Source organism: Pseudorasbora parva, chromosome 20 (assembly GCF_024679245.1).
Source record: "Pseudorasbora parva isolate DD20220531a chromosome 20, ASM2467924v1, whole genome shotgun sequence".
NCBI lineage: Eukaryota > Metazoa > Chordata > Actinopteri > Cypriniformes > Gobionidae > Pseudorasbora > Pseudorasbora parva.
The window spans coordinates 36,349,677-36,376,372 of NC_090191.1; the positions used below are offsets into that span (position 1 = coordinate 36,349,677).

The 26,696-nt window shown below is 39.2% G+C and overlaps 2 protein-coding genes across 3 annotated transcripts in view; one reads left to right on the top strand and one right to left on the bottom strand.

The window, feature by feature from the left end:
• Positions 1-2,475: 2,475 nt before the first annotated feature.
• Positions 2,476-15,132, bottom strand: tmem168a (transmembrane protein 168a). Of its 2 annotated transcripts, XM_067427249.1 has the most exons (6): positions 15,074-15,132; positions 14,888-14,940; positions 8,208-9,367; positions 7,308-7,450; positions 4,505-4,770; positions 2,476-3,741 (listed from the first exon to the last, which is right to left on the bottom strand). In XM_067427249.1, exons 3-6 carry the CDS (start codon positions 9,294-9,296, stop codon positions 3,194-3,196), a joined length of 2,046 nt encoding a protein of 681 aa, XP_067283350.1. In that variant the 5' UTR covers positions 9,297-9,367; positions 14,888-14,940; positions 15,074-15,132; the 3' UTR covers positions 2,476-3,193. The 2 variants fall into 2 exon arrangements, with proteins under 2 accessions (XP_067283350.1, XP_067283349.1); XM_067427248.1 differs by lacking the exons at positions 14,888-14,940; positions 15,074-15,132 and adding an exon at positions 10,180-10,251.
• Positions 11,293-26,696, top strand: part of foxp2 (forkhead box P2) — a 231,119-nt gene continuing 215,715 nt past the window's right edge. Inside the window, exons 1-3 of the mRNA XM_067427242.1 lie at positions 11,293-11,350; positions 11,467-11,526; positions 23,335-23,499. The gene's annotated coding sequence lies outside the window, so the exon portion shown is untranslated. The remainder of the gene's footprint in view (positions 11,351-11,466; positions 11,527-23,334; positions 23,500-26,696) is intronic.

Genomic DNA, 26,696 nt, shown 5'->3' on the forward strand with positions numbered 1-26,696 from the left:
CGGCAGAATTCATAGAACATACATTTTTAGCGTTCGTGAAGTAATTTCTTATATGCCTAAATTAATTTGTGTCGCTGCCATGTGATTGGCTGATTTTGATTGCGTTAATGAGCAGTTTCCCAGGTGTATCAAATAGCCAGTGAATGCATGTATTATTTTAAATTGTTAACCATTATTTTACTACTTTAACCACTAGTAGATTTTTCTTGCCACTGCCATTTTCCCCTCTAAATGGGAACAAAATGGCCACCATTATGTTACATAATAACATCAACTCAATAATTGCCAGTGCTTTATAGTAGTTATTAACCCTTCCCAATAGGGGGAGCACTTTTCCTTTACTGTGATTGTTTAGCCTGCTAATAAAGCCATTTTGTGTGAAATGACTTGCACTTCTAGTGTCCAGGTCAGTCATCATTAAGCTCACTATAGCAGTACTTTCAGGACTGGCACCTTCCTGCATCTCAGAAAGGATGAACTATTCTGAAGGGAACAGTGTGTATCTATATGCAGTTTCAAAACCACACACCAGCACACACACAGTAAATTCAGGCACAGTCACTGTCAGCTGCCTCTAAATTAGGCTATTCCGTTCCACTACCCAATTGCCCAACAGCTAAGAAAAACAGAGAGAGAAGGAAGAGTTCCTTAGTAAAAAGGGACACATGCATGAAAATGAAATGGTAAAAAGGCATAAAAATGGGTTTATAGTTTATGCTATTTGAATTGTCTTGTCCACTTTACGACTTACTTTGACCAAGAACTGTCAGCTTAGACTAAAAAATAAAATAAATAACATCCAAGCATTTTCTTTCTTCAGTACAGTTCAATACTTAAGTCCAAAATGTTGTTGGCTACAAAGAAAATTAATCAAAATATTTTGAATGACCATCACAAACCTTGCATACTTACACTGAAATCAAGCGACTAATTCTTCCTCTAAGCGTTCTTCATTGCTGCAGTCTGGTATCTTGCTAACACACATTTTATCATGTCCACAGAAGATATAAGATGCACATTATTGCTTTTTAACCTCAATGAAAACATGCCATCAGGTGATTCAATAAAGAGTGATGTCTCTCATTTGATCCCTAAAACTCCTGTTTGCATTTAATTAAATTCTAAATTCACTCCAAAGCATCTGTGAGGAGAGTCTATTTTAGACACAATGCACTGGGCGAGTTTCTGTCTCTGACTGGCTTCACTCATGACAGGTGAGCTAATAACCCTTCCAAGGTTATTTGGCTAAATCAACGGTTTTAATTCACGCTATTTTAGCTGCAGCTGTCCAGATAAATCATTTGAAATCACATTAAAATCAGTCCATATCAATGAGATTTGAGACCATATGATGTGCAAGGGGGAATGGCACTGATTGCCACATATATTCTGATGCCATTAAAGCATATTTCTCTATTGACGTTTAAATATTTGCCAAAAGGTGTATTCTGATGGTGTTTTTATTTTTATTTTTACAATGACTTGTCTCTGGTAAGGTCCTGAGGAGGTGCATGTTCTCATAGTTTTCTCCAGGTATAGACATGCTTGGTCAAAAGAAGAATCAAAACTACACCCTAAACCATTTCTATAGTCTTAAAAATGGCATCGAATCTTCATAAATTGATGGTTTGTTATGTGCAAACCTGTGCATTTCCATGTTATAATTTTGACCCAATCGTGCAGTTCCATTATATGACTCTGGCATCTGCTTACTCACTTGTGTTTGCTTCTGACTCAGCAACCCTCAATAGGTGAAGCAGAGCACAGCTAATTCAGTTTAGAGGATGAAGCTAGCCGTAATCTAATCATAGCATAAAACATTTCTGCCGTATGTACATGAATCACTGACCTTAGCAAAGATGCTACACTTTGCCTCCGCTAACAACACACTTCATGTCAATAAGTAGCAGGAACTGGATTCTAGAAGGTATATATTACAAATTACATGAACGTTCTCCATACCTTTAAGAGAAAAAAAAAAACAGGAAAGGTTTTTCCCCTCACTTTGAAAGGACAGCCTTAAGGTAGCCATAGTTCACCCGCCTGCTGTGCTGAACTAATAAAATGCATGAAGTGACTCTAAAATGTTACCTGGGAGATGTGTTCAGCTGCAGTGAAACACAGGTCATGCTCTCTAAAGGACAAGAATGAACAAACTGACAGAATCACTGTTTCCATGACATCACATGCCCTGTTTTCACATAACTGTAATAATATAATATACTAGCTATTTATAAAACAGTCATATGCTGCATGTCCATTACTCTCCTCTGTTCCCTATGAATCGGGATAGTGATGTGGCACGGTCCAGAATACATCAACTGGTATTTCATCAACTGTAACGCATCAGAATGAATATTGTTCTGCGTCGTTTAGTCAAAAAGTGTAGTGTTATATGCCGCCAACCTCCATTTCTTTTGGCTTGAGAAATGAAGAAAATATCACACATGCTAGAACACCTACTTCCCAAGCTGCTTATTTTAAACAGTCTTTATTAAAGCGTGCTGGTCTGTTGGTAAAAAAGAAATTGTAAAGGACAACAAAAACCCACTGAAAATACAAAAAAATTGGCATGATATGATTTAAACATTCGCAGTTGAAGAGGTTTTGGGGAAATAACTAAACCAGACCTACTTTACTTCTTGGCAACAAAAAAACAAACAAAAACTAAATAAGTAACCACCTTGTAATGGAACAATTCGATTTCTTGTTTAACTTTGCCTCAGACTGAATACATTGCAATACACAGATTTCACCCACATCCAGAAAAGTCCACTTAAAACCTAATAAATTAACACAAGGCACTTGGCACTTACAGTCTTGATACTGTGAAAAAGCACAGATTCATACGATATAAGACAGTGGCTATATTGTGTATATATGGCACAGATAAACGGAAGTCGTCATATGACAATGGTGCTCAATCCTGTTCCTAAAGTCCGACCTGCCTGCAAGGTTTAGTCCTAACACAAATCCTGAACCTTCCAAGGTCAATGGGTTCAACTTAAAATGAGTGTGACTAAATTCTCGAGGAAGTTGGTTTCTAAGAGCAGGACTGAGCAAATGATGCTTCCCATCTATATCTGGCTAAGTAAAAGGCAACTGAGCACTCAATAAAGGATATCCCAAAAATTGCATAGAAAATATATATGGTGATGTGTATACATCATGTAGAACTAAGGCAACTGGTCACTTACGATCGGACTAGTTTGATCCCCTGCCCCGTGTCCAGGATGCTGGGAGGGAACCAAGAGAGTTTCAATCTCCTGACGCAGCGCAAACACACACTACACAGCCACAGGAGGTTGAGTCCGCAGCACCAGTTGGCTACAGCCACCAGTGGGTACGTGAACTTGGGGAAGTGTGTTTTCCAGTGCTTGGCCACATCGCTCCCGGTGGGCAGGTGGAGGGTATAGTCACTCCAGGGTTTGGACACACCATATATTGCAGAGATGACCCGACCCCTCTCTGACCACTGCACGCCACTGTCAGGATCGCAGTTATATTTCACCCACTCGGAGGTGAAGTCTCCCAGACGGGGGGCTCCTTGGGCTTCGGCGTCCTGGACAGGGCTCATCTTGGCTCCCTGTACCGCAACATACATCCCTTCCACCTTCCGCACCGCCTTCACCCAAGGTGCAGAATTTTCAGTGTCCAGGACCAGGATGAGGCGGGAGGAGAAGCCACTGTTCCGTTCTTTCCACATCTCAAGGATCTGCTGCAGACGCAAACAATCGCCACCTGCAGGCAGGAAAGGTTATCAATCAATAGAAAGAAGTCTTAGGTGCATCTTTTCCAGTGCCGAATAAGCAGGACCAGACCTTTGGTTACTTAAAGGTCTGCCAACTCAAGTTCAAACAACACAACTATCTAATCAAGTAAAATTGCACCAGTTGGCATTCAGTAAATAAATTCTCATTCACAAATACTGTTCTGACATATACGTGACAGGTTGTTGCTGCAGGGGAAATGGAGAGAGATGGTGCAAGCAACACGCTAAAGGTGTAAAAAGTCTGACAGTTTGCAATGCTGCAGGGAAGACTGTGAATAACTCTCGGAAAGTACCTCATTCAAAAACCGAACGAGGATTCCTGGCTGTCTGATCAAACATTATGACAGAGGCTGTGACATCCCATATCGCTCATGAGGATTAATACCTTACCGAGTTACAGGACGCACACACAGGCAGGAAGATAAAGCATGGTGGAGCGATGGAGCCAGGATATATCTTTACAGTTCAGAGAGCTTTCAGAGCGATAAACTAAAGCCCAGTCAAAATAAAATCATTCGTTCTTTGATCTTTTACAAAGACCTGGAAAAGCAATATTGATTTTAGCATTTGAGAGAACCTATGATATAAATAACTTCTGATTGGTGCATGCCATACAGAAATTAATTTTGTTTGGGTCCACCTAGAAACTACCTAGACAAGCTGCAACTTATAACTCTCAGTTCATTTAGATAAATGATATCCTACCAATTGAGACTTTTATCTAGCTCTTACCTGCCAAAGTCCAGTCTCCGCTGGGAAGCGTGTGGCCGCTGTAGTATAGGATGTAGGTGTCGTGCCGCGGGCCTTCTGCGGTGCAAAGCTCCAAAAAGGAGCGCAGTTTGGTCTGCAGGGTGTCCAGGCTTAGACTGGTGGAGTAATCACATCCGAAGGTCTGGATGAGGTGTTGGGAGAAGAGTCTCTGCACTGCATTCAAAGTATCTGTGGAGTGCAATCCCTGAACTTGCCCTGGAGGCAATAGCAATGGCTGGCCATCCATACTGCACCCCGTGGAGAAAAAGAAAAGAGGATAAATTGATGGGTGAAATGTGGAAGAGAGGCTGATGCTTCTGAACTGCTAACTAGGTCAACTTGACCTTCCGAGGGTGCACAAACCCAGGGACAAAAAAAACGAAGGGATAAGCACAATGGATAGTGAATTCAAATAGGTCTTGAAAATGAGCAGAGCAAAATGTAAGATAGAGAAAAAGATAGAAAAAGAAGCAAGGACATAGGTGACATTGTGTTCGAATATGCGAGCAAGTAATTCAGCAGGCTCTTAGCAGGGTCAACCTAATCCCTTCTCTCTCTAAAAGAGCACAATGAGACTACCTGCGGTAAATATCACCCAGAACAGCACTGGTTAATAACAAGATGACAATTACCGATCAAAACTATTATAACCCCCTGTAGCCTTGCTTCCCAAAGATTGTGCTTATAAAACCAAGACCAAGCATTTGTGGTGGCAGTGTTGAAAGAGTATTTTCCATAGGTAGACATGCTCGCTGAAGACTGAAATGGCAAGTCTAAGGCACAGTGACCCATGAAAACCACCTAGGCAGGTGCTGAGCTATTCAAGCGGAAATTCTCTGAGCTTGTTTGTCAGGACTCTATCCTTATCTCTCTCTCTCTCTCTCTCTCTCTCTCTCTCAATCGCTTTGCTTCCCTGTTTTGCAATTCCTTCTCGATTCGTTTCTATACTGCTTTAGATCTTGTTTTTCTCCCGGCTCAACCCATCCCTGGTTCATTTCCCCTCATTTCTAAACACAACAACATTTTAAGCACCAAAAATAATATCATGTCTAAAGGCAGATATTTTGCTGAAATGTCTTTCCATTTGAATTCCACAAGATGTTTATTAGCTACAAGGCATTTATCAGAACAGATTAACAAGATTTTCATTAAAAAGGACTATTGAATTTTCACGGTTTTTATAAACTATTAAAATGCTTTCTGGCTGAACCAGCTTAATATTTGGATGATGGCCAGAGTTTATTCCCTTTAAATGTGAGAGGAAACTGTACCACGGCACCCGAAAAGAATAAAAAACAAACCCGTCGACCTGAGAATTTCTCTCTCTCATCCCTCCCTCCCTCCTCATCTTCCCAAGAGGCCCTCGTCATGGTAAAAACATGATCTGTACCCATCAGATGGAAGATTACACCTTGCTACATTCCCCTCATGTGCCTGCTCCACGCAGAGCCTTTCACGAAGAGTGCTGGAATACTGAGCGTGAAGAGGATGTGGAGCTGCATCCTAATCGGCATCATAATCGCCGACCTAACTGACGGCCTGCCCTGGACCCCACCCTCGCTCTCTCTCAGTATGCATGGCTCATTCTTCTCCCAACGGAACCAACAACAAGACAAGTTTTTTTAAAAGCTACAACTTTATTTAATGCTAACCTGTGTTTATAGAGATCCAATCCAGGGTGGCTTCTATGCCCCTCTATTTTTTCTGAACAATTAGCAAATGACTGATCAAGATGCACATTCAAGATGAGCAAGAGTAGGGCAGCAGACTATTTCCCTTGATGTTGTAATTATGAATTTTAATCATCTTTCTGATTTAGCTACACTTCCAAAACAAGCTGTTTATGGAAGGACTTTATCATCATCGTTGTGACATCATGACCACAAACTCAGGAGTGTACAACCGGCCTGATTTGACTATCAAAGACAGTATTCAGCAACTTTACCAAACCTTAAAAAAAAAAAATGATGCGAACTATGCTGGTCATAAGAGAGGTAATTTACATAAACTATAAAAGTCATAAGCGTAAAGTTAACCGATATGAAAACTTTGGCTGATACGATAACAGATCATTCTTTATGTTTGAAAGCCAATAACCAATATATTAACCGATAAGTCTAAATCCACATTTTTATAACATTTTAGAGAGCCGGATTTTAATAAATAATAGCAATTTAATAGTATCACCATTAAAAAGCCATGCACACAATAATAAAAGCACACAATAATAAAAATTAACATATATTGGCTGATACGGATATGGGGGCCAACATATTGTGTCCCTAGTAAAATAGACATTTTAAAAATAATTTTAAGGTACAGAAAAAGGATGAAAATAGTTTGTGTTTTAGTGCATGAAATGTTGTTTTAGTGCAGGACATAGGTGGTTACAGATACTTAGCTATGGATTGAAACAAACAGAAGAAACGATACACAACAAAATAATGCGTGCAATTAAAATCCACAAACATAAATAGCACTTTGAACCGATTTATTTTCTCTGAATTGCTGCTAATATTGTTCCATTATGATAAATTGCAAATGTTTCTCCCTTGTATGTCACTTTGCATAAAATATTCTGTTAAATTAGTAAATGCAAATGCTTGTAAATTGATTCTAAAAAATATGATTCCTCTGAAGACCATTTTATCAGGTAGTAATGTCTGTTATATACACCATCAAAAAGCTGTTTTCAGCAAGGTTATGGATCTCTGTCAATGTACGTCAAATTCCTTTGTATGCCATATTGAATGAGTATTAAGTATACATCTGTATGAGCATTTACCTGGTGTAGTACGTGGGAATTACCACCGCATACCCAACGCAGGTGCCTCCTAAGCAGCTGCCCAGTTCATGAAAGAGTCCATGAGCCAGAGACTCCAGTGGCAGTATCACTAAAAACACACTCATGAAGAGTCCAGAGGTGACCTGCGGAGAAGAACCCTCAGTGATCAACCGTTCTGAAGAGAACTCAAAGAGAAGGATGGTGGTTGTACAGTGTAATTTCAGTCATTTTAAGTCATACTGTATGAACAATGAGTTGTATGCTAGTATTTAATTCCGCACAGAGCCATTGTTCTCAGACCTGTTCATTTTAATTAAGTGTAGAACAGCCTGATTATACCACCTGACTCACCGGCATATTGCTTTTGTTGGTAAAAAGGTCAAGTTATTCTTTATATGCTGGATAATATTAGCAAAGTTGCAAGTGCTTTCAGTGACTCATTGCAGAATTCATATCTTAACATTAAACCTCAATAACTATACATTTTAGATTAGGCACTTGTGCCCAAGGACTGATAGTTTGGTGTCCCCATTTAACATTACAACTTAGACATTTTTATAAATATCTTCTTTTGTGCTCCACAGGTTTGGATCAACATAAGGGCTGGTAAAACGATGCCATCATTTCCATTTTGGGGTCAGGGCAAACAATTAAGTCAAACATTTGAGAGCAGTGGAGCTGGAGGAAAATGTATCAAAGTTAATTTAATAAATTATTAAATTAATAATTTAATAATTGGTCTCAGTCAGAAGCCCTGGGGGTGAAAGAGTTTGTTTAGTAATAGTCACAATGCAGCATGACTCCTCTGATTTAGATGTTAATGTCAAGTGTAAACAGATTTCTTGATATCTAGATAGATGAGACTGATTCTAAAAATCATTAATCAACAACATGCTTTACCTGCCATGAAACGGCTCCTAGTATGACAGTGGACATCAGGCAGAAGAGCACCAGTCGTTCAGAGATGAGGCAGAAATGACGCATGCCCCTGGAGGCCATGATCCTCTCCAAATTGAGCGTTTGTGAGCGCTGGGCCGCCCATGTCTTCTGACACTCGCTTAGCTTTGTGTGGAAGCACCACAGTGTAACAAGGAACACCACGTGGCACACGAGCCACAAGAGGCCAAACACGCAGAAGCCAGGGATGACCAGGTACCAGGCTTTCATGTCACCCAACTTCAGGGCACAGAGCACAAAAAACATCAGCTCAACGGATGCCAGTGGAAACAGAGAAAATATCCTCCACAGGCGGCGAGCTGAGAGAAACTGCTTCCAGCGCTCTGTCGCCGACAGGCCGTTGAAGTAGATGTCCAGAAGGGGCTCGCATATAAGCCGTCCCAGGTAGCAGATGAGCACGAAGGGATTTGTTTGGATCTGCAAGGACTGGAAGAAGGTAACGGCAGTAATCACAGCAAAGCAGGCAAGATTAGGGAGAGCCAAGGGCGACTTCATGCGAAGGTCCACGATGAGCGCCGTTAACGCAAATGTCAGAGCAATCATGGCCAGTGATTTGTGGAAAACCAAGCTGATGCTTGCGACACCAAATCCCAGGAGCTCCAGGAGCTCAGATGTGGTCAGAACGACTGCTTTATACTTAGCACTACCGCACAGACGTTCTGTTAGGGCCCAGAGCGTCCGAACAGCTACACTAGAGAGCAACAGGTAGTTTGTTACCTGTTCCTTTATGTCTTTCTCCAGAGACGGGAAGTTCAGGAAGCACAGGAGACCCTGTAGGAAGCCGAACCACAGGTGGAAGAGACTTAAACTGGCCGACTCCATTGAAAAGTAGTAGTAGAGGATGCAAGCTATGGCTGAAACGAACAAACCCAAGATGAAGATGACCAGAATCATGGCCTCCGAGGTCTGCTCCCATCGTACATACATTCCCAAGCACACCGCTACCAGCAGGTTGAAGCTGGAGAGATACCCCAGACACCGGAGAGAGGACCACATGTCCACAGCCTTGTCCGATTCCTCTTGGCCTGACATTTCTGAGTATGATCGCAGAGGATTAGGCCTCACTCCTCCAACACTAGGAAAGATAACGTTGAGGCATTCCACTAAAATCAATAATGGGAAGTAAAAAAACAATTGTTATTATTGAAGACAGTGGTGCAATTCTAAAAACGCCAAAAACAAATGCATATAACTGACATGCATCGAACATGCATGTAAGCTCAAAATTAACACAATCTTAAAACGGTATCATTATACCCTTTATAGAGAAATAAAAGATTACTCATTCTGAATCTGTAATCAAAGTAAACATCTTCAAAAAGGGTATATATATATATATATATATATATATATATATATATATATATGTGTGTGTGTGTATGTGTGACGTGATCTGGTCAGTCATCAGGTAACTTAAGTCACAAGGTTTTGAGCCTGAAGTCCAATTCAGAATATACAGTTATACTGTATAAACTTTATGTACACAGAGCATAAGGTTTCTACACATCCCAACCCTGAGAAATGTTTACTGTGAATGGACTTAAAAGGTATGAAAACTGACGTTAGCACAGTTTCATCCTAATACTATATATGAATACACAGAGAGAGGGAAAAACAAATGTCTTGAGCACATGATGGTTACTGAAATAGATGGTTGCTATTTCCTGACAACGATTTACGTAGAACAGACATAAGATGACCGTATTACGAGTAAGGTTCAAGATTAATGTGTGCAGATGTGTAACTGCCACATAATCAGCCTAGACCAGACACTCTCTCAACTTTAACATTGCATACTTTGAAAGAATTAACATACATCGATAACACTTTTAAAAACATGAATATTAACGATCGAGTTTTGTTATTCAGTTAATCGTTGTTCAAGAGTAAAACATATAATCACAATTATTCTTACATGTGTTTATAGCAACGGGTTTTTAGTTTCCCGATGGTCATGATGCTTCCGGACTCCAAACTACGGCGACTCAGAAGGCTCAAAGGCAAAGTGTAAAATTTGCCTAAATTTTTTTTCACCAAATATGGTCACTTTAGTCGGGTTGTTTTTTTTGGAGAGATATACATGTCAAAATATTTAAAAAGGCTTTCAGTTTATAATAAAGAACGGCTCTTGATTTAAAATTTATACAAAATAAAGCTATAATTTTCTAGGCTACAGTGTGCGATCTGTGCTGAGTCTATAACATAGACATAAGGATGAGAGTGCGTTGTGAGTATTATGGATTAAATGTGTGTGCACGATTTTAATATCTGTGGGCTGAGTGTTCCTGTGAAGAAAAACAGAGCCTAATGCATTTATTTATTTTTAAATATGTTTATTTTTTTATTTTATTTTCAGTTGGCATTAGAAAACATGCAGGTAATTCTAGATATTCATGAGGGGCAAGCTATAATCTGTGCTACTGCTGTGGATACAATTTTTGGTGAAGTGAAGTGTCATCATCTCCCATGGTTCCTAGTCGGAGCTCTCTACATGGATAAATACAAAACTGCCTCATACACACATTTCTGCAAGCATGACAAAAAAGAGAAAAAGAAAAGTTATGAGTTTCCTTAACTGTGTAGGCTAACTACCTACATACGATCAGAGTCTAATACTTGGGAGAAGTTATTCTCAATGCCAGAATTTTGCTTGACCCACTGAAAATACAGAAAGGAATCTGCAATTGGTAATGGTTATAGATAATGGTGTGGTGGCAATCTCAAAGGAAAGAAAATAAATAAACCTGAATTCATTTTTTATTTAATACATTGATCCTTCATATAGGCCTGCTACCTTTAAATGTTTTATTTAGGATTTTAAGCCGATTTATAAAGCTAAACTGGTAAAAACAAATCCCACTTTACGATGGACATTCCAACATAAGAATAATATCTGGCCATATTTTAAGAAGTCCTGTTTCCAATATTGTCTTTTGATTTGTAGTGTAGAATCAGCATCAGCGATGCCCGCTTCGCGAATGAATGAACTCTTTTGAATCGGTTCTTCTCATTCGAAACGTCAAACGGATTTGCAATGATTCAGCTAGCTCACATACCGAATCATTTAGAACGGTTTGTTTGGAAAGGTACATTTAGTACAATATCGTAATAATTGTACACAATGCGTTACACAAACAGCGGTGGATGAAATTGATAAAGAACAACTTGAAATCAAGCCTGTAATGCATCGGTTTTTTTGCAGCAACGAGGAAGACTGCACGAAGACAAACAAGTAACGTTACAGTGAACTACTCTACTTCAGGTAAATACATTTTCTTAGCAAAATTGGCTCAAGTCATTAACAGATTGCGAAATCTATACCATCTAAAAATGTATGTGAAGAGTTTACAAGCGCAGAAACAATGTTACATGAAACAAACAAACAACAAACGTCCTACAATCATCGAGCAAATGACTCGATGAACCGCCTTGTATATTTGAAGCTCTCACGAAACACAATTTACTTACCCTCCAGCTCCTATAGATAATCCTATTATGGCAGTCTAAAATTTGAAGCTCAAAAAAGTGCATCCATCCATTATAAAGGTAATCCACAAGGCCTTCTGAAGTGAATCAATGGGTTTTATATATATATATAAATCTTAATATATATATATATATATATATATATATATAAAATATATAAATAAATATTATATAAATGCTACATGTTAGACAGCTTGTAAACATAAAAAATATTATATTTGCATCATTTGCATTTGTTAATTTAAAAAAATATATATTTAAATGTTTTTGTCGCTATTTCTCTTTATTCTAACCCTGTGTGATTAAACAATATGATATTTTAGTCCATGTGTGTAAAGCTACATCTGACTGTGTATGTCTGGCACGCAGCTGCATCTTGCTCATCTAAACTGTTTGCAGTAATAGAGTAGAGATGAACTGGTTTGCATGATTGTCTGCACTTGGGATTGCAGTTTGAGCCATGTTTGAATGTGTGACACTTATATGTGTGACATATAAGAAATGTATGAAGAAAGGATGAAATAGAGAAAAATTATGTGCATGGTCTCACTCAGAGTGCATTATGGGGTCATACCCTTTTATAAATACATCCAATTAGTCCGCATTAACCTTTTTTGAATGAAATATTTAGGTCATTCTTCACAAAATAGGCCATGTAATTCTGAAGGAACAAGATAAGTGTGACAAAGGGAATGTGGGCTTTTTTTAATTAGCACTGACAGTTGAACGTATAATTAAGAGATCTGAACCGTCCAATGTGTTTGAATGCTTCAGTCACTCAAACCCACAAATAAGCATGCACTTATTCATCTTTGTAGCTAATTGCCTCGTTCAATGATGTTTTGAACTAATGCAGGAGTGCATGAATGTGCTGCTTTCTGGAGTTTCTGGACTCCATCCACCTATTCCTCCTCCGCAGAGAGAAATAAGAGAAAAAAAACTGAATTATGCACACCTGTACACCTCCACACCACCTGGCAACCCGCATGTAGCATCAGATATAAAATATAAATATTTCCGTTCAACACCATGACATGAAATAAGAGCAGTATTTTCAGTAAGGCATGGACTTGGTATGTATGAATATTGACTAAATGATTTTCAGAGAGGACATTTGCACAAATTAATTTTGTGTCCTGCTCGGCTATGTAGAAAACATGTAAGCCAAATACTGCAACACTGGAGAAGAAAAAAAGTGTGAAAGTGTTTATTATTAGCTCAGGCATGTGAAGTGCTTTAACATCTGGGCCGGCCTGCTTTTGTCCCAGTGGGTTTTTGAATTGCTTAACCAGCAAGATCATGTTGGTTAACCATATAGAGTCTGGGATCGTGACGTAAGCAACGCAATGCATTTTGGGACTTTAGGTCACGGAGGCCGCTGTCGCTACTGTGTTGTATAGGAAATTGACGCTTTTAGTTCTAAAAGTAGAACTAATTCGGCTAAAAACAGTTATAATGGTGAACGCGTGTTGTGTCATTAACTGTCATAATCGCACTCACGACCGGAGTGGAAACCTAATCGCAAATGGAGTGTGATTGTTTAGCTTTCCCTCCTGGAAAACAGCACATTGGATCTCATTCGTGGACTTTAGGACACAAACACTACATAGCAAATGTGTAGTAGTGAAGGTAGACGTAAAAACTTGTGTTAGATAGTTAAAAACACATTCTAATGGTGTACGCTTGCTGTGTTATGGACTGCAATAGCCGCTCTCGTGAACTGCGTGGGGGTAAAAACCCTCAAATGATGTGCAATTTGTCAGTTTACCAGCTTGGAAACAACAGGTGAAGGTGAAAGTAAACCTCAATGAAAATAAACAGCTTATCCAAAATGTGTTTTTATAATTTGTGTTTAATTATTTATTATTCATAACCGATATATTACAGATTTATGATTTCTGAACCGCATTTGCGTAACGTTACGCCATAAATAATGTAAACACATCTGGAAATTCTTCATTGCTTCTCTCAGTAGAAGGACTTGTACTTGCACCTTTTAAGTCCAGTAAAACTGTTTAGTAACGTTACTGTAACTTAGGCTTAAGTTGCGTTCACAATTCAAATCATTCCAAAGCTGCATTACAGGCCATACTCTCATGTTATCCCTTATGATTACGTTACGCTATGGAATTGCAATATGATATATGTTGATTAAACAAATGCCCACTGGCTGAGATCAAGCAATATTATTTTAAATATTATATACAGACCTTTTCATTTGGCTATAAAAAAAAAAAAAAAACTGCGAAAGAGAAATCAATGTGTAGTGTGTGGTGCGATTGACGGCCGTATGATTTCTGATTGTATGAAATGAGATGAATATGTGCAATGTCCTGGCATTACGACTGAGTGCTCATGTACGCAAGAGATTCAAATATTAGTACATTCATTCCAAGTGAGTGCAAGCAGTTCTTAAATAACGCGAATACAGTCGTTTTTTCTCTAGTGATTCGTATTTGTTATCATTGTACGCTCATGAGCGTGACCTAAAACATGGCGGCGACTGCCCAGAATGCAACGTGCAGTGACGTTGATTCCCAGACTCTATTCACCCGATAATTTTGCTGGTGTAAAATGTGAAACTGTTTGTTTTACATGCTGTTTTGAGGGCCAGTTAATCTGAAAAACAAAAGTATAGGTAAACAGATTTTGATTGTAATGACGAATATGTCTATTGAAAATGCATAAATAATTTCACAGACAGTTATAAAATATAAAATCTCATAAATATGTTGATGGAGATTTGTTGTACTTTCTATTATTTATAAAACAAATACATAAAAAGGGGGTTTATAAATACACTTTTTATATGAGCATGACTTTAATTTCATAATTAAATAATTTAAATTTTTTTGGCATGCCGTGTATTGCAAAAACAAACTGTTTATATGTAATATGTAACTTAATATATTTAACATTTATACATTTACATTACAATCACATGTATTCAAAGTGTATGGAAAATGTTTATTTTATATATATATATATATATATATATATATATATATATATATATATATATTTACAATGCATTTCTAAGGCATAGGCATAATATACAATATAATGCGTTTAAATTATATTGTTTTAAAAGATTTCTCGATTTTTATATGCATTATATGTATTATGGACATACTTACATCATTGACCCAAATATGACTTTGTGTCCTGATGAACTGTTGCACTCCGACTCCTGGAAGTTGCATAAAGAGACACTTGAATTGGGAACAGTTATTTCGGTCAGCCCTTGCCTTTGTGCAATATGCTTTAGTCTGTCAGTAAATGGACTGAGTGGATGTTCTGTGACTTTATTGTCTGAAACTTACAACTATATGTAGTCTCGTGTAGAAGGTCTGAACTCCATCGCAGGTTTCATTGGCCAAGGACCGCCCAAGAAGACGTTTGACTGACATGTAAAGCAACAAATCACAGTTTGTTTGATTCCTCGTTATTTTTAGGGGCGTGAAAATGTACATTCGATGTCCCAACAATAAAAGACTGTCGTGCAACTAATGTGCAACAGCAGCAAACTTCACATACTTTTGAAAACCCAGCATTTATTTAAGCGTTCATTTTCCCAGACATCAAACTCAACAGCTTACTTTTTCTATAGGGGGGTTGGCGACATGACGGCTTTGTTTCCAGGTGGACTGTTAAAGAACATGACACACATGTCTCCCGGAAATCCTAGAATTCAGAAATCAGATGACAACTTCAAAACTCCTTAAGTGTTACCCATTTTGTGTGCCATATGATTCGGATCAACAGTCTGTGGGCATGACGTCTGAGGCTGAGACTAGATGTAACCAAACTTAATTTACACTTCCTGATATTGAGGTCAGATTGACCAAACTCCATCCTTCCATTCCCCGTCCTTCTCTTGTGTGCACGACCACTTTCTTCTGACAAGCACAGCATCAGCAGGACGAGCGATCTGTTCTCTACAGATCTCATTCCCACAGAAATCAATATGATGTACTGAGTCTCATCAAGAGGCTGTTTGGAAAGGCAGCCACATCACAGCCTAAATCAAAAAGCATGTCAGGCTTCAAATGAAATTGGGGAAAGAGATGGATGGGGAGAAAGGCAGGGATGGGGAAAAAAAGAGCCAAATATTAGTGATGTATTTAAATGTATCATACGGCATTCGGTGGCATGTAGTACAGAGGCAAAGGATGCTGATTAATGCCTGTTGAAAGCCAAAGATTCATCTCACAATGCCCTAAAACTCATCGATCTCAATAGAACAAAGAGAGTCTTTCATCTCAACAATGTTTCGGCAGTCTCTGAGGATAAACGTTTCAGGTGAAAGGTTTTGTCAGGAATTGTTGGTTCATGGCATAACGTTTTTGGCTATGCATAAATCCGCCATATGTCTTTAGATAAATGATTCAAGTGCTTCAGTTAGCATGTTACGGTGTGTCATTTGCGACAGTATGCCTCATTCTGGTGTTTACATTTGAGTATTTCATTTAGCATGAATTAATCATGTCACCCAGCAAATTTTCCCTGACAGAACCAAACGGAAAACCTTGACTTAAATGCAATTTCTGGTTCAGCCTACATCAGCTAAGTATACACTTGGCTCCTGTACATTTTCAACGTTCTCTCAATAAAAGAGAGAAAGTCAATTTTATCACGGCTGATCTTAAACATTAAGACATTTCCTTTCATGGTGGTGACCTCATATATCACCTTCATGTATAGCCAAAATGGCTTTTTAATAATCTGACCTGTTCAGTGCTGCTGAGCTGCATAAATGACGCCGGGATCCATTAATCGAGGTGACTGCGAGGAAATTGCAATTCAACATTAATCTGTTTGTTGAAGCTAAAGCTACACGACAAGACTGTGGGCTGTTGTATGACCATAATACGGCCATCACGTCCAATAGAGAAAATTATTAACACACTAACATAAAGAGGCATTAGTCGCCATATCCATGATCAAATAAATGAAATATTGATGAGATCTTCTGGTGAGAATATATTACAGTCATGCAATAAATCCATCTCTCAGGATGGGATGAAATGTCCCATACGGTGATGTTTATTTGAACTGACTGTTGATCTTCCGCTTGATTTAGATTCAGAGGTTACATGCATGCATCTCTCTGTCTGAGCCATTACGTTCACCAATCATAGATGGGAAGTAAATGAAATTGATCCCTTAGGATGAATCCTGGGCAAAGAGACAGTTGTTCCTCTTGGCTCTAAAAAGGAATCGTCAGATCAGTTAAGCTGAGTGAGCAGTTTGGCCTGTGACATTCCAGCCAGGGCACTCGAATGTGAATTGGACAGATGGAGTGTAAGAGGGTGGCCGGGTCACAGATTCCCCTCGATGCTTTGTCAATGACAGTGAAAAAGGTTTCAGGGTCAGCCGATCCACTCAATCAGTCTTCTGCTGCTCTATAGATTAGAGATACAGTAAATATACACTCACCTAAAGGATTATTAGGAACACCTGTTCAATTTCTCATTAATTAGGATTTTCAAGCACAAACATTTTTAGGTTTTAAAGAGAAAACCATCCAGTATGCGGCAGTCCTGTGGGCGAAAATGCCTTGTTGATGCTAGAGGTCAGAGGAGAATGGGCCGACTGATTCAAGCTGATAGAAGAGGAACTTTGACTGAAATAACCACTCGTTACAACCAAGGTATGCAGCAAAGCATTTGTGAAGCCACATTACTCACAACCTTGAGGCGGATGGGCTACAACAGCAGAAGACCCCACCGGGTACCACTCATCTCCACAGTAGGAAAAATTCTGCCGGGGCGGCAGTGGCTCAGTGGTTCATGTAGGTTGTCTACAAACCAGAAGGTTGGTGGTTCAATCCCCGGTTCCACCTGACCAAGTGTCGAAGTGTCCATGAGCAAGACACCTAACCCCAGCTGCTCCCGACGAGCTGGATGGCGCCTTACATGGCTGACATCGCCATGTATTGGGTGAATGTGAGGCAAAAGGTAAAGCGCTTTGGATAAAAGCGCTATATAAATGCAGTCCATTTACAAAAAGATGCTACAATTTGCACAAGCTCACCAAAAATAGACAGTTGAAGGCAGGAAAAATGTTGCCTGGTCTGATGAGTCTGGATTTCTGTTGAGACATTCAGATGGTAGAGTCAGAATTTGGTATAAACAGAATGAGAACATGGATCCATGCCTTGTTACCACTGTGCAGGCTGGTGGTGGTGGTGTAATGGTGTGGGGGATGTTTTCTTGGCACACTTTAGGCCCCTTAGTGCCAATTGGGCATTGTTTAAATGCCATGGCCTACCTGAGCATTGTTTCTGACCATGTCCATCCCTTTATGACCGCCATGTACCCATCGTCTGATGTCTACTTCTAGCAGGATAATGCACCATGTCCCAAAGCTCGAATCATTTCAAATTGGTTTCTTGAACATGACAATGAGTTCACTGTACTAAAATGGCCCCCACAGTCACCAGATCTCAACCCAATAGAGCATCTTTGGGATGTGGTGGAACGGGAGCTTCGTGCCCTGGATGTGCATCCCACAAATCTCCATCAACTGCAAGATGCTATCCTATCAATATGGGCCAACATTTCTAAAGAATGCTTTCAGCACCTTGTTGAATCAATGCTACGTAGAATTAAGGCAAAAGGGGGTCAAACACAGTATTCGTATGGTGTTCCTAATAATCCTTTAGGTGAGTGTATAATAAGGCATAATAAATGCCCTAATTATGCTACAGAAGGTTTTCTAAAATAGGTTTTCATGCATCCAGTGTCAAAAAACAATAATTTTCTCATATTATATAAATTGCAGTGTCACCTTTTTTCTTATAGTGTCAGAAATTGTTCGATTTGGTATCTGATTGGTCAGATGGCCCAGTCCATTGGGATTGATCTAACAAGAACACTCAATTTACCGATGAGACATTTTAGGCAGTTCAGAATCTGATCTTTTTTTTTGGCTAGGGTTTGGCCGATAGATGACGCCATCGTCCGTCGCTGATGGCTGAAAGACCACGATGTTGAGCCGACATTGTGATTTTCATATAGATCCATGCATGCCCTTCATTTTAGCCCTTTCAGACACATTGGGTTAGTTCACCCAAAAATTCAAAATGAGCCCATAATTTACTCACCCTCAAGTCATCCTAGGTGTATATGACATTCTTCTTTCAGACAAATAAAAGTTGAGTTATATTAAAAAAGTCCTGGCTAATCCAAGCTTCAAAATGGCAGGATTGTTGTTCTGTTTTTGTCTGTCAAATAACATGATTCACACGGCTTTGGGAGGTAAATAAATGCCTTTGGAAGTGAATTGATGCGTTTGTGTAAGAAAAATATCCATATTTAAAACTTTTATTAAGTAAAGTTTCAGCCGATCGCCTTCCGTATTCAGTTTATTAAAAAAAAGTGTTGAATGTGCCTTTGCAGTTCAAAGGCTTAGATGACCAGGTACGCTTGTCCAACATCGCGTATGCATCTTGAACTCTGAGAATGCACTTTCAACACTTTTCCACGGACAGCGATTGGCCAGAACTTTAAATTTGGATATTTTTCTTACACAAACGCAACAATTTGCTTTATAAGGCCTTTATTAACCTCCCGGAGCCGTGATTTGACGGACAGATGCATTTTTATGGACTTGCCATTTTAAAGTTTGGATAGGCCAGGGCTTTAAAAAAAAAAAAAAAAAAAAAAAAAAAACTCAACTGAAAGAAGAATGTCATGTACACCTAGGAAGACTTAAGGGTGAGTAAATCATGGGCTAATTTTCATTTTTGGGTGAACTATCCCTTTAATGGTGTTTAGTGCTCAAAGCAACCCTGCAATGTCATCATCCATCATGATGTTTCACTGTAGACATCGTCTGGTGCCAATTTGATAGACATCTCCTAACCCTACTTTTGATACAATGTCTTGTGTAAGAAAAATATCCATATTTAAAACTTTATGAAGTAAAATATCTAGCTTCCGACGGACCTCCTTCCGTATTCAACTAATGAAGAAAGTGTAGCGCCTCTTGCAGTTCAAAATGATTACACTACGTCTGACATCACACGTCGTGTCAGTTATGCTTTTTTCGTAAAATGAATGAGGAAGGAGGTCTGAAGCTAGATATTTTACTTTATAAATATGGACATTATTCTTACAAAAACCCATCGATTTACTTCAGAAGACCTTTATTAACCCCTCTGAGCTGAGTGGATGACTTTTATAATGGATGGATGCACTTTTTTTGGCTTAATTTTTTGGCCTCCATTCACTGCCATTATAAAGATTGCAGAGCCAGGACATTTTTAATAACTCTATTTGTATTTGTCTGAAAGAAGAATATAGGATAACTTGAGGGTGAGTAAATCATGGGATTATATTCATATTTGGGTGCACTATCCCTTTGATGGAAAAAGTGCCAAAAGTGACTAATAGCCAAAAGTGACTAACCAACGTCGACATAAAAAGTCAAATTTAAGTAATAAAGTACAATAATTGCATTTATAATGCACTTCGATCTTTGAAACCTTTAACATTCACAAACAGCTATTTACACTCTACATTAAAAGGTAAATATCTGAAAAAGCATAATAGATAGGGGCACTTTTACCTTTTTTTTAACTAACTTTGTATTGTTATAATGTCAGCAGTATATGTAAATGAGTATAGTGTACTCTTTCTCTGTTGCAAGATATACCCATTTATTAGTTAGCAAAAGTTATTCAGCCTTAGCTAAAAATTGGTCTTTGGTTTTGCTGAACACACAATGTCTGTTTTGCTTTTGTTTTCACTATCTCCAATCAACTAAAGCAAAAAAAACCAAAAAATAAAAACACTACCTTAGCTACCTTAGCCAAGCTGAGACACCTGCAAACTAGCTTAGATTGCAGGATTGAAAACTGTTTTTTCTACAGAAGAGCTGCGAAAACAGGTTGTCGGTAGCTGTTGTTTCGAGTTGGCTAGTGGGATGTAGCTTTAAGCTGAGTAAGCAGTTTGCCGCTTGAGGGCGCATTGGACAGATGGAGCGTAAGAAGGTGGCAGTGTCCCTTATTCCGCTCAATGCCATAAATGATAGTGACAATAAAGTATTCAGGGTCAAATAACTGTTTCTTTCAGTCAGCAGGTAATTGTTGGGTGACAGGTTGTTGACACTCTGATTCAGCCCATTGTGAAGTCTGATTAAAACTGATTGAGCGTGTCGCATATGTATACACAATTCAAAGCATGAGGGAATCTGTAAAGTCAATGATGATTCTACATTAAAGATTTATTAAGCACATGATTAATCCGTGTAAGTGGATTGGCCTTTTACTGAATTATTGAAAATATATTCAAGAGAGTATTTTCACCCCATACACAAATCAAGGATGCTAGACCCTGAGTGACATAAACTTTTAGAATTGAACATTTAATTATATATAATTGAATAAGTACTTCTAGCAGTGCAATTTAAAAGAGGAAAATACAGCATGATCTGGTTTGGCTGTTCATTTTGTTATTTTTATTGCATTTAGCATGAAATGAATTGCTTACATGATTTCACAAATGTAGGACATCCTAGACCTAGAAAAACTATCTATCCATAAGGCATTTTTATCAACCATTTCTGTTTGGTTTTATGTTGACATGGCTTGGGGTTTGTTTTACAGGAGTGCTGTTTTTTTTGGAAATGCAAAGGCTTTCAATTTATTGAAATTTTACTCAATATTGTGCTGTAAAAGGCTCAAGCTTTGCCCTCTGGTTATTTGTAGAGTTAAACTTTTATGTTGCATTGAGTAGACATGGGAGGAGAAATATCTTAACTGGTGAGACCTGTTTTTTGTCACACTCTATTATCCATTGTGTTGAGCAGTCCAAAAAACAGGCTGAAAATCACTGGCCAGCAGCACCTGGGATTACGCTTTTCTGGCCGGTCAGCTGTGAGTGATGGCACATCTTGCTGAAAGATTCCGGGAGGGAGTGTCGCTCCTCCCAAAACACGCACTGTTCCATTCATCACCCTTTACACCTCCCAGGGCTCTACGGCCCCGGCCAGAGGGAGTCAGGGAAAAAAATCAAAGCAGCACCACGAGCCAAGTGCCACTTACCCTGTGCCATACCCTGCCTAGTCAGAGTTTCCTCTCCCCTAAGCCAGACAACGCTGAGCCCCCTGGGGGATCGCTCTTTCAGCAGAGAAAGAGAGCAAGCGTTTAGATAGATAGAGATGGTAGGTGGGGAGGGCTTGATTCACAGCCAAAACTCTGTGTGATTATTCCTCTCTGTCCTTATTTTCTCTAAGATATGCACAGTGCTACATTATCAATTACCAAGTTATGCAGTTGTTTGAGATCTGGGGAATTTGAAGGCCAAGTCAACACCTACAACTCAATGTTGTGCTTCTCAAACCATTCCTGAAACATTTTTGCTTTGTGGCAAGGCACATTATCCTGCTGAAAGAGACCACAGCCACCAGGGAATATCATTGCAATGAAACAGAGTACTGGTTATGGTCTGCAACAATGCTTAGGCACATGTCAAAGTAACATCTACATTGATGGCAGGACCCAAGGTTTCCCAGCAGAACATTGCCCAAAGCATCACACTGCCTCCGCCGGCTTGACTTCTTCTCATAGTGCATCCTGGTGCCATGTGTTCCCCAGGTAAGCAATGCACACGCACTCGGTTATCCACGTGAGGTAAAAGAAACCGTGATTCATCAGACCAGACCACCTTCTTCCATTGCTCTATGGTCCATTTCTGATGCTCATGTGCCCACTGTTGCCGCTTTCGGTGGTGGACAGGGGTCAGCATGGGCACACTGTCTTGTCTGTAAAGCAATGTGTATTCTCACACCTATGTATCAGAACCAGCATTAACTTCTTGAGCAATTTGAGCTACAGTAGCTCTTCTGTTCCACACAGGTCAGCCTTTGCTCGTGCATCAATGAGCCTTGGCCACCCATGACCCTGTCACAGGTTCACCACTGCTTCTTCCGGAGCACTTTTTATAGATACTGCAGACCACTGCACCCCACAAGAGCTGCAGTTTTGGAGATGTCCTGACCCAGTCGTCTAGCATCACAATTTGGCCATTATCAAACTCACTCAACGCTTGCCCATTTTTCCTGCTTCTAACACATCAACTTTGAGGACAAAAGGTTCCGATGCTGCCTAATATATCCCACCTACTAACAGGTGGCGTGATGAAGAGATCATCAGTGTTACCTGTCATGTTATGCTTGATCGGTGTATAAACATGAAAATAAATTACATTTAAATACTTTTTTTTATGTCCTATTTATTTTTGTCACACTGCACTGCTGCCCTAGCCACTTATTATTTCCTGTCCTTTTGAAATAAAATTTATATATGAATATAAAAAAGCCCATTTCCACTTCAGAGTTAAAAAAAAATCAAAGGCAGAATATTTTTGTTCTTCTGAACATTCAAATGCAACGATGCTGTAGAGATGCGGAATTAAACGACTTTGATTGCTTAAAACGAGAAGTAAGATTTTAGGTATAAATAAAGACCATGATGCACTATGTTTGTGGTAATGTTACATGCAGGATATGTTTGTCTTATATTTTAAATATAAATGTCACTTGTTTTTCTTATGCAATGACGTTCATTCATTTTTAGGAGTGGATTATGTGTCTAAACACTTTATGAGGCCATTGCATAAGGACCCATTGAAGAGTTTCACACACACATGCACAGAGAGAAAGAGATGATGTGACTGTATGAGGAGCTCTGATAGTCCGCCTACTGCTACGCCAATGAACAAACCACCTCCTCTCCTGATTGGTGAGTCAATTTGACACACACCAAAGGACATTTGACACCATCTTCACCACTCCCATACATGCACACACACTGAAGGTGAGCAAGCAAGCCACTTTCACGCTTCATTAGAGCGGTAATGACAGAATAGACACAGCAGTTGAGATGCTTGATTGCTCCGAGAATGAATCGTAAAAAAGACACCCATGGTCTCACATGCATGCACGGTCATACGCTCGCCCGTAGATCACGACTGTCATGGCAAAAAAACGGGTAGGAGTTTTTATGCAGTGCTCTGTCAGGGTCACCACACACTCAGAATATTAACCAGAGATGGTTAATGTATCTAAGCTGTTTTTGAAGTGCGTTAATGCTAGAAAGTGGGCGTCCGTTCTTCTTCTGCATCTAAGACTGCATTTTTTTGCTCTCTGGAGAGACTATTCTTCGGCTCTTAACTGGAACACGGCACAGCTGGCAGTCCTGGAACCAGCACGACAAAATAAAGCATCACAAACACACGTCCTCCGTGCTGTTCTTGTGTTACGGTGCTGTCATGTTTCTGTCAATCATCAATTGGCTCTGCCTCATCTTCTTTGTCAACTGCAAATACTCCTTCCCACAACGGGAACTGTATTTCTCCAAAGCTGTGCTTTTTTTGCTCCAGAGACTTGGAGTTCTCATTTATGTTTCATTCAAATATTAACATTGATATTTTTTCCACAGTCCTTTGAAATAAAAATAGGCACGAATGAGATAATTACTGGCATGCAGTAAAAGTATAAAGATACAGTATTGAGGAAATGTTTGATTGCAGACTTTATATTTTGGTAGATCAGAGCACAGTTTGAGATCTTTTCTGAGAGTCTGGGGAGATAAATTAGAAATAATTTGGGGCTTTTTCTTAGAAGAAACGTCTGAGATGGTGGATACATGCGATAAAGTCTAGTAATGTCATTGCTGTCTAGCGGCATTAAAGAGGTTTTATTGTTTTGATTTAGATTTCTACAAAAAAAAAAAAAAATCTGGCCTTACTAAGAAATAATATACACAGCTGTTTAAAAGTTTGTAGTCTGTAATAAAAAAAAAAGAAATAAAAAAAAGGAAAAACCTTTTCTGTTTTTAGTAATTTTTTGTTGTTTATACGTGCTTTCAAATCCATCCTCAGTTTGCTGAAACCTAGACCATTTTCTCCTAAGAAAAATACTCTTATATACACCTCCTCTAGACAAGAACAGATCTTCTTTAAGGGTGCCTTTACACTTGTAGTTTAGTTAGTTTTGTCTGGACCAAAAAATATAGTCCTGGTCCGCTTAGTGTTTACACTAGCATTTTTAACAGCGATCCTAAAGCTACCGAACCAAAGGCATAGGGATACGGTCACAACCTGATTGCTAAAACTAATTTTTGATACACCAATCTTTCTGCGTCGATTAAATCAGCTGACTTGTAGCGTCGCATCTTGTGACATTACATCTGGTTTTTGGTTCGTTTACATGTCTTTGTCATATATCAATCGAACCACACCAGAGTTCGTTTGGAAGCGGAGTGAGACCCATCTTTTTAGCGGTCTCGGTCCGCTTGTTTGGTGAGCACCATGGGTTCGGATGGCAGCGTTCAGATATGTTCAAATGAACCGCACTAACCGAGCAATCGCACCAGGATTCGTTTTAATCGAACCAAACATGACAAGTGTGAACGCACCCTAAGAGACAGTTTTACTGCCCTCAGGTTTGCCGAGATACAAGTCCGCAATCAAAAGTCAGAAATCTCATTATAACTCAAAAATGTCTTATCAGATTCATCCAAATCAGAAACCGAGCTATGTTCTCCATATTAATGTATCTACATGTAAACAGCCAATGTCTATAGTGGTTAAGTCCCTCACTATAAGGTCCATTTTGGGCATCTAAATCCTGGTGTCATCATGGCTATACTGGTTGTAGTGTACCTGAAACACGTTATGCCGTCTGAAACCAGCTTTTCTTAAATCTAAATTTAAACTGGTCCACGCTGTTTTAAAGGAAATGTCAGATATAACCACAGGCTCTTTAGATAAAAATGTGGAGAGGAGTGGATTGGGTTTGTGGCGAGGGTACTCTTGGTCCCTTGTTGCCATCCGCTGGCCCGTGCATTGCTGACGGCACGTGACCGCACTAATGGAGAGCCAAGAGCATTTTTTTGCAGACGGTGGGATGAGGGAGAGTTAAAAATAAATCGGTTGCCGGAGGGGCTGGTTTCAGCATTCCCTCTCCGAGATGCTGTCAGAGAGTGTCGGCCACCTCACAACTACTTTGCCTCAGAGAGGGCTGAATTTTGTTTATGGATCTCCTGCTCATGTGTTTCCAATGATAAATAAAACACAAAGTGTCATGTAGCATGATGTATGACATTTCAGGGCGGGTTAATGTGATAATCTTTATGGCAGGTATAAAAATGGACTTTTATAATGTTACCCTGTGTTCAGACTACACAATATTTTTTGTCTGTTACAATAGCAGACATCCCAAATCTCCCGGAAGGTATGGGATTCTCCCGCATATATTGCAGCTCCCTGACGCCTGCAAATTATATACAATATCCCGTAAATCGAGAGCAAGCACGAGAGAAAGCTTGTTATTAAGGTGTGTTTTTGGTGAACTAGGTGGTCAACCAAGACGCATTACACCTGGTTTCAAATATGTCTTCTGTGCCTGCTTGTGTTCGGAGATTTTGTGGAGACCCTCGATTGCCTCTCGTTTTTCCATCACCCTCAACTACATAATTTTGACTTGTGCTCACTCAGTGCTCGAATACTATTGAATGCACAAACCATTGTCAAATGGTTTATGCAAATAAATTTAATAGTAGGCCTATACATTTCTTTTGTATTATGGGGTGGGTGAGTTTGACTCCTGAATTTTTGTCATGTAGTGGACATGAAAAATAATCACTTGCCGCCTTTAACGATGTGCGTGGTCATAGAGAAGGTGGAACTACACTGTAAAAAATTATTTAGAAAAAAAGTTACCTGGTTGCCTTAAAATTTTGAGTTCATTGAAATTAAAATTTTGAGTTAATACAATGAACATTTTTTGAGATTCGACAACCTTTATTAAAATATTAAAAGATTTTGTAAGCATATTGGGTAATTGTCTGTGTTATTTCTGATGACGCAGTGAAACATGCCAAATTGCGCTATTTTCATGATTTATCATTTTTCTTATGTGGTTCAGATACAAATA

Bases quoted from the DNA above. Each gene is read 5' to 3' on its own strand.
- tmem168a (XM_067427249.1), bottom strand. From the start codon at position 9,296: ATGTCAGGCCAAGAGGAATCGGACAAGGCTGTGGACATGTGGTCCTCT. The intron at 7,451-8,207 runs GTAAAGCATGTT...TCTTCTCCGCAG, and splicing joins TAGGAGCCGTTTCATGGCAG to GTCACCTCTGGACTCTTCAT. The intron at 4,771-7,307 runs GTAAATGCTCAT...CACGGGGTGCAG, and splicing joins ATTCCCACGTACTACACCAG to TATGGATGGCCAGCCATTGC.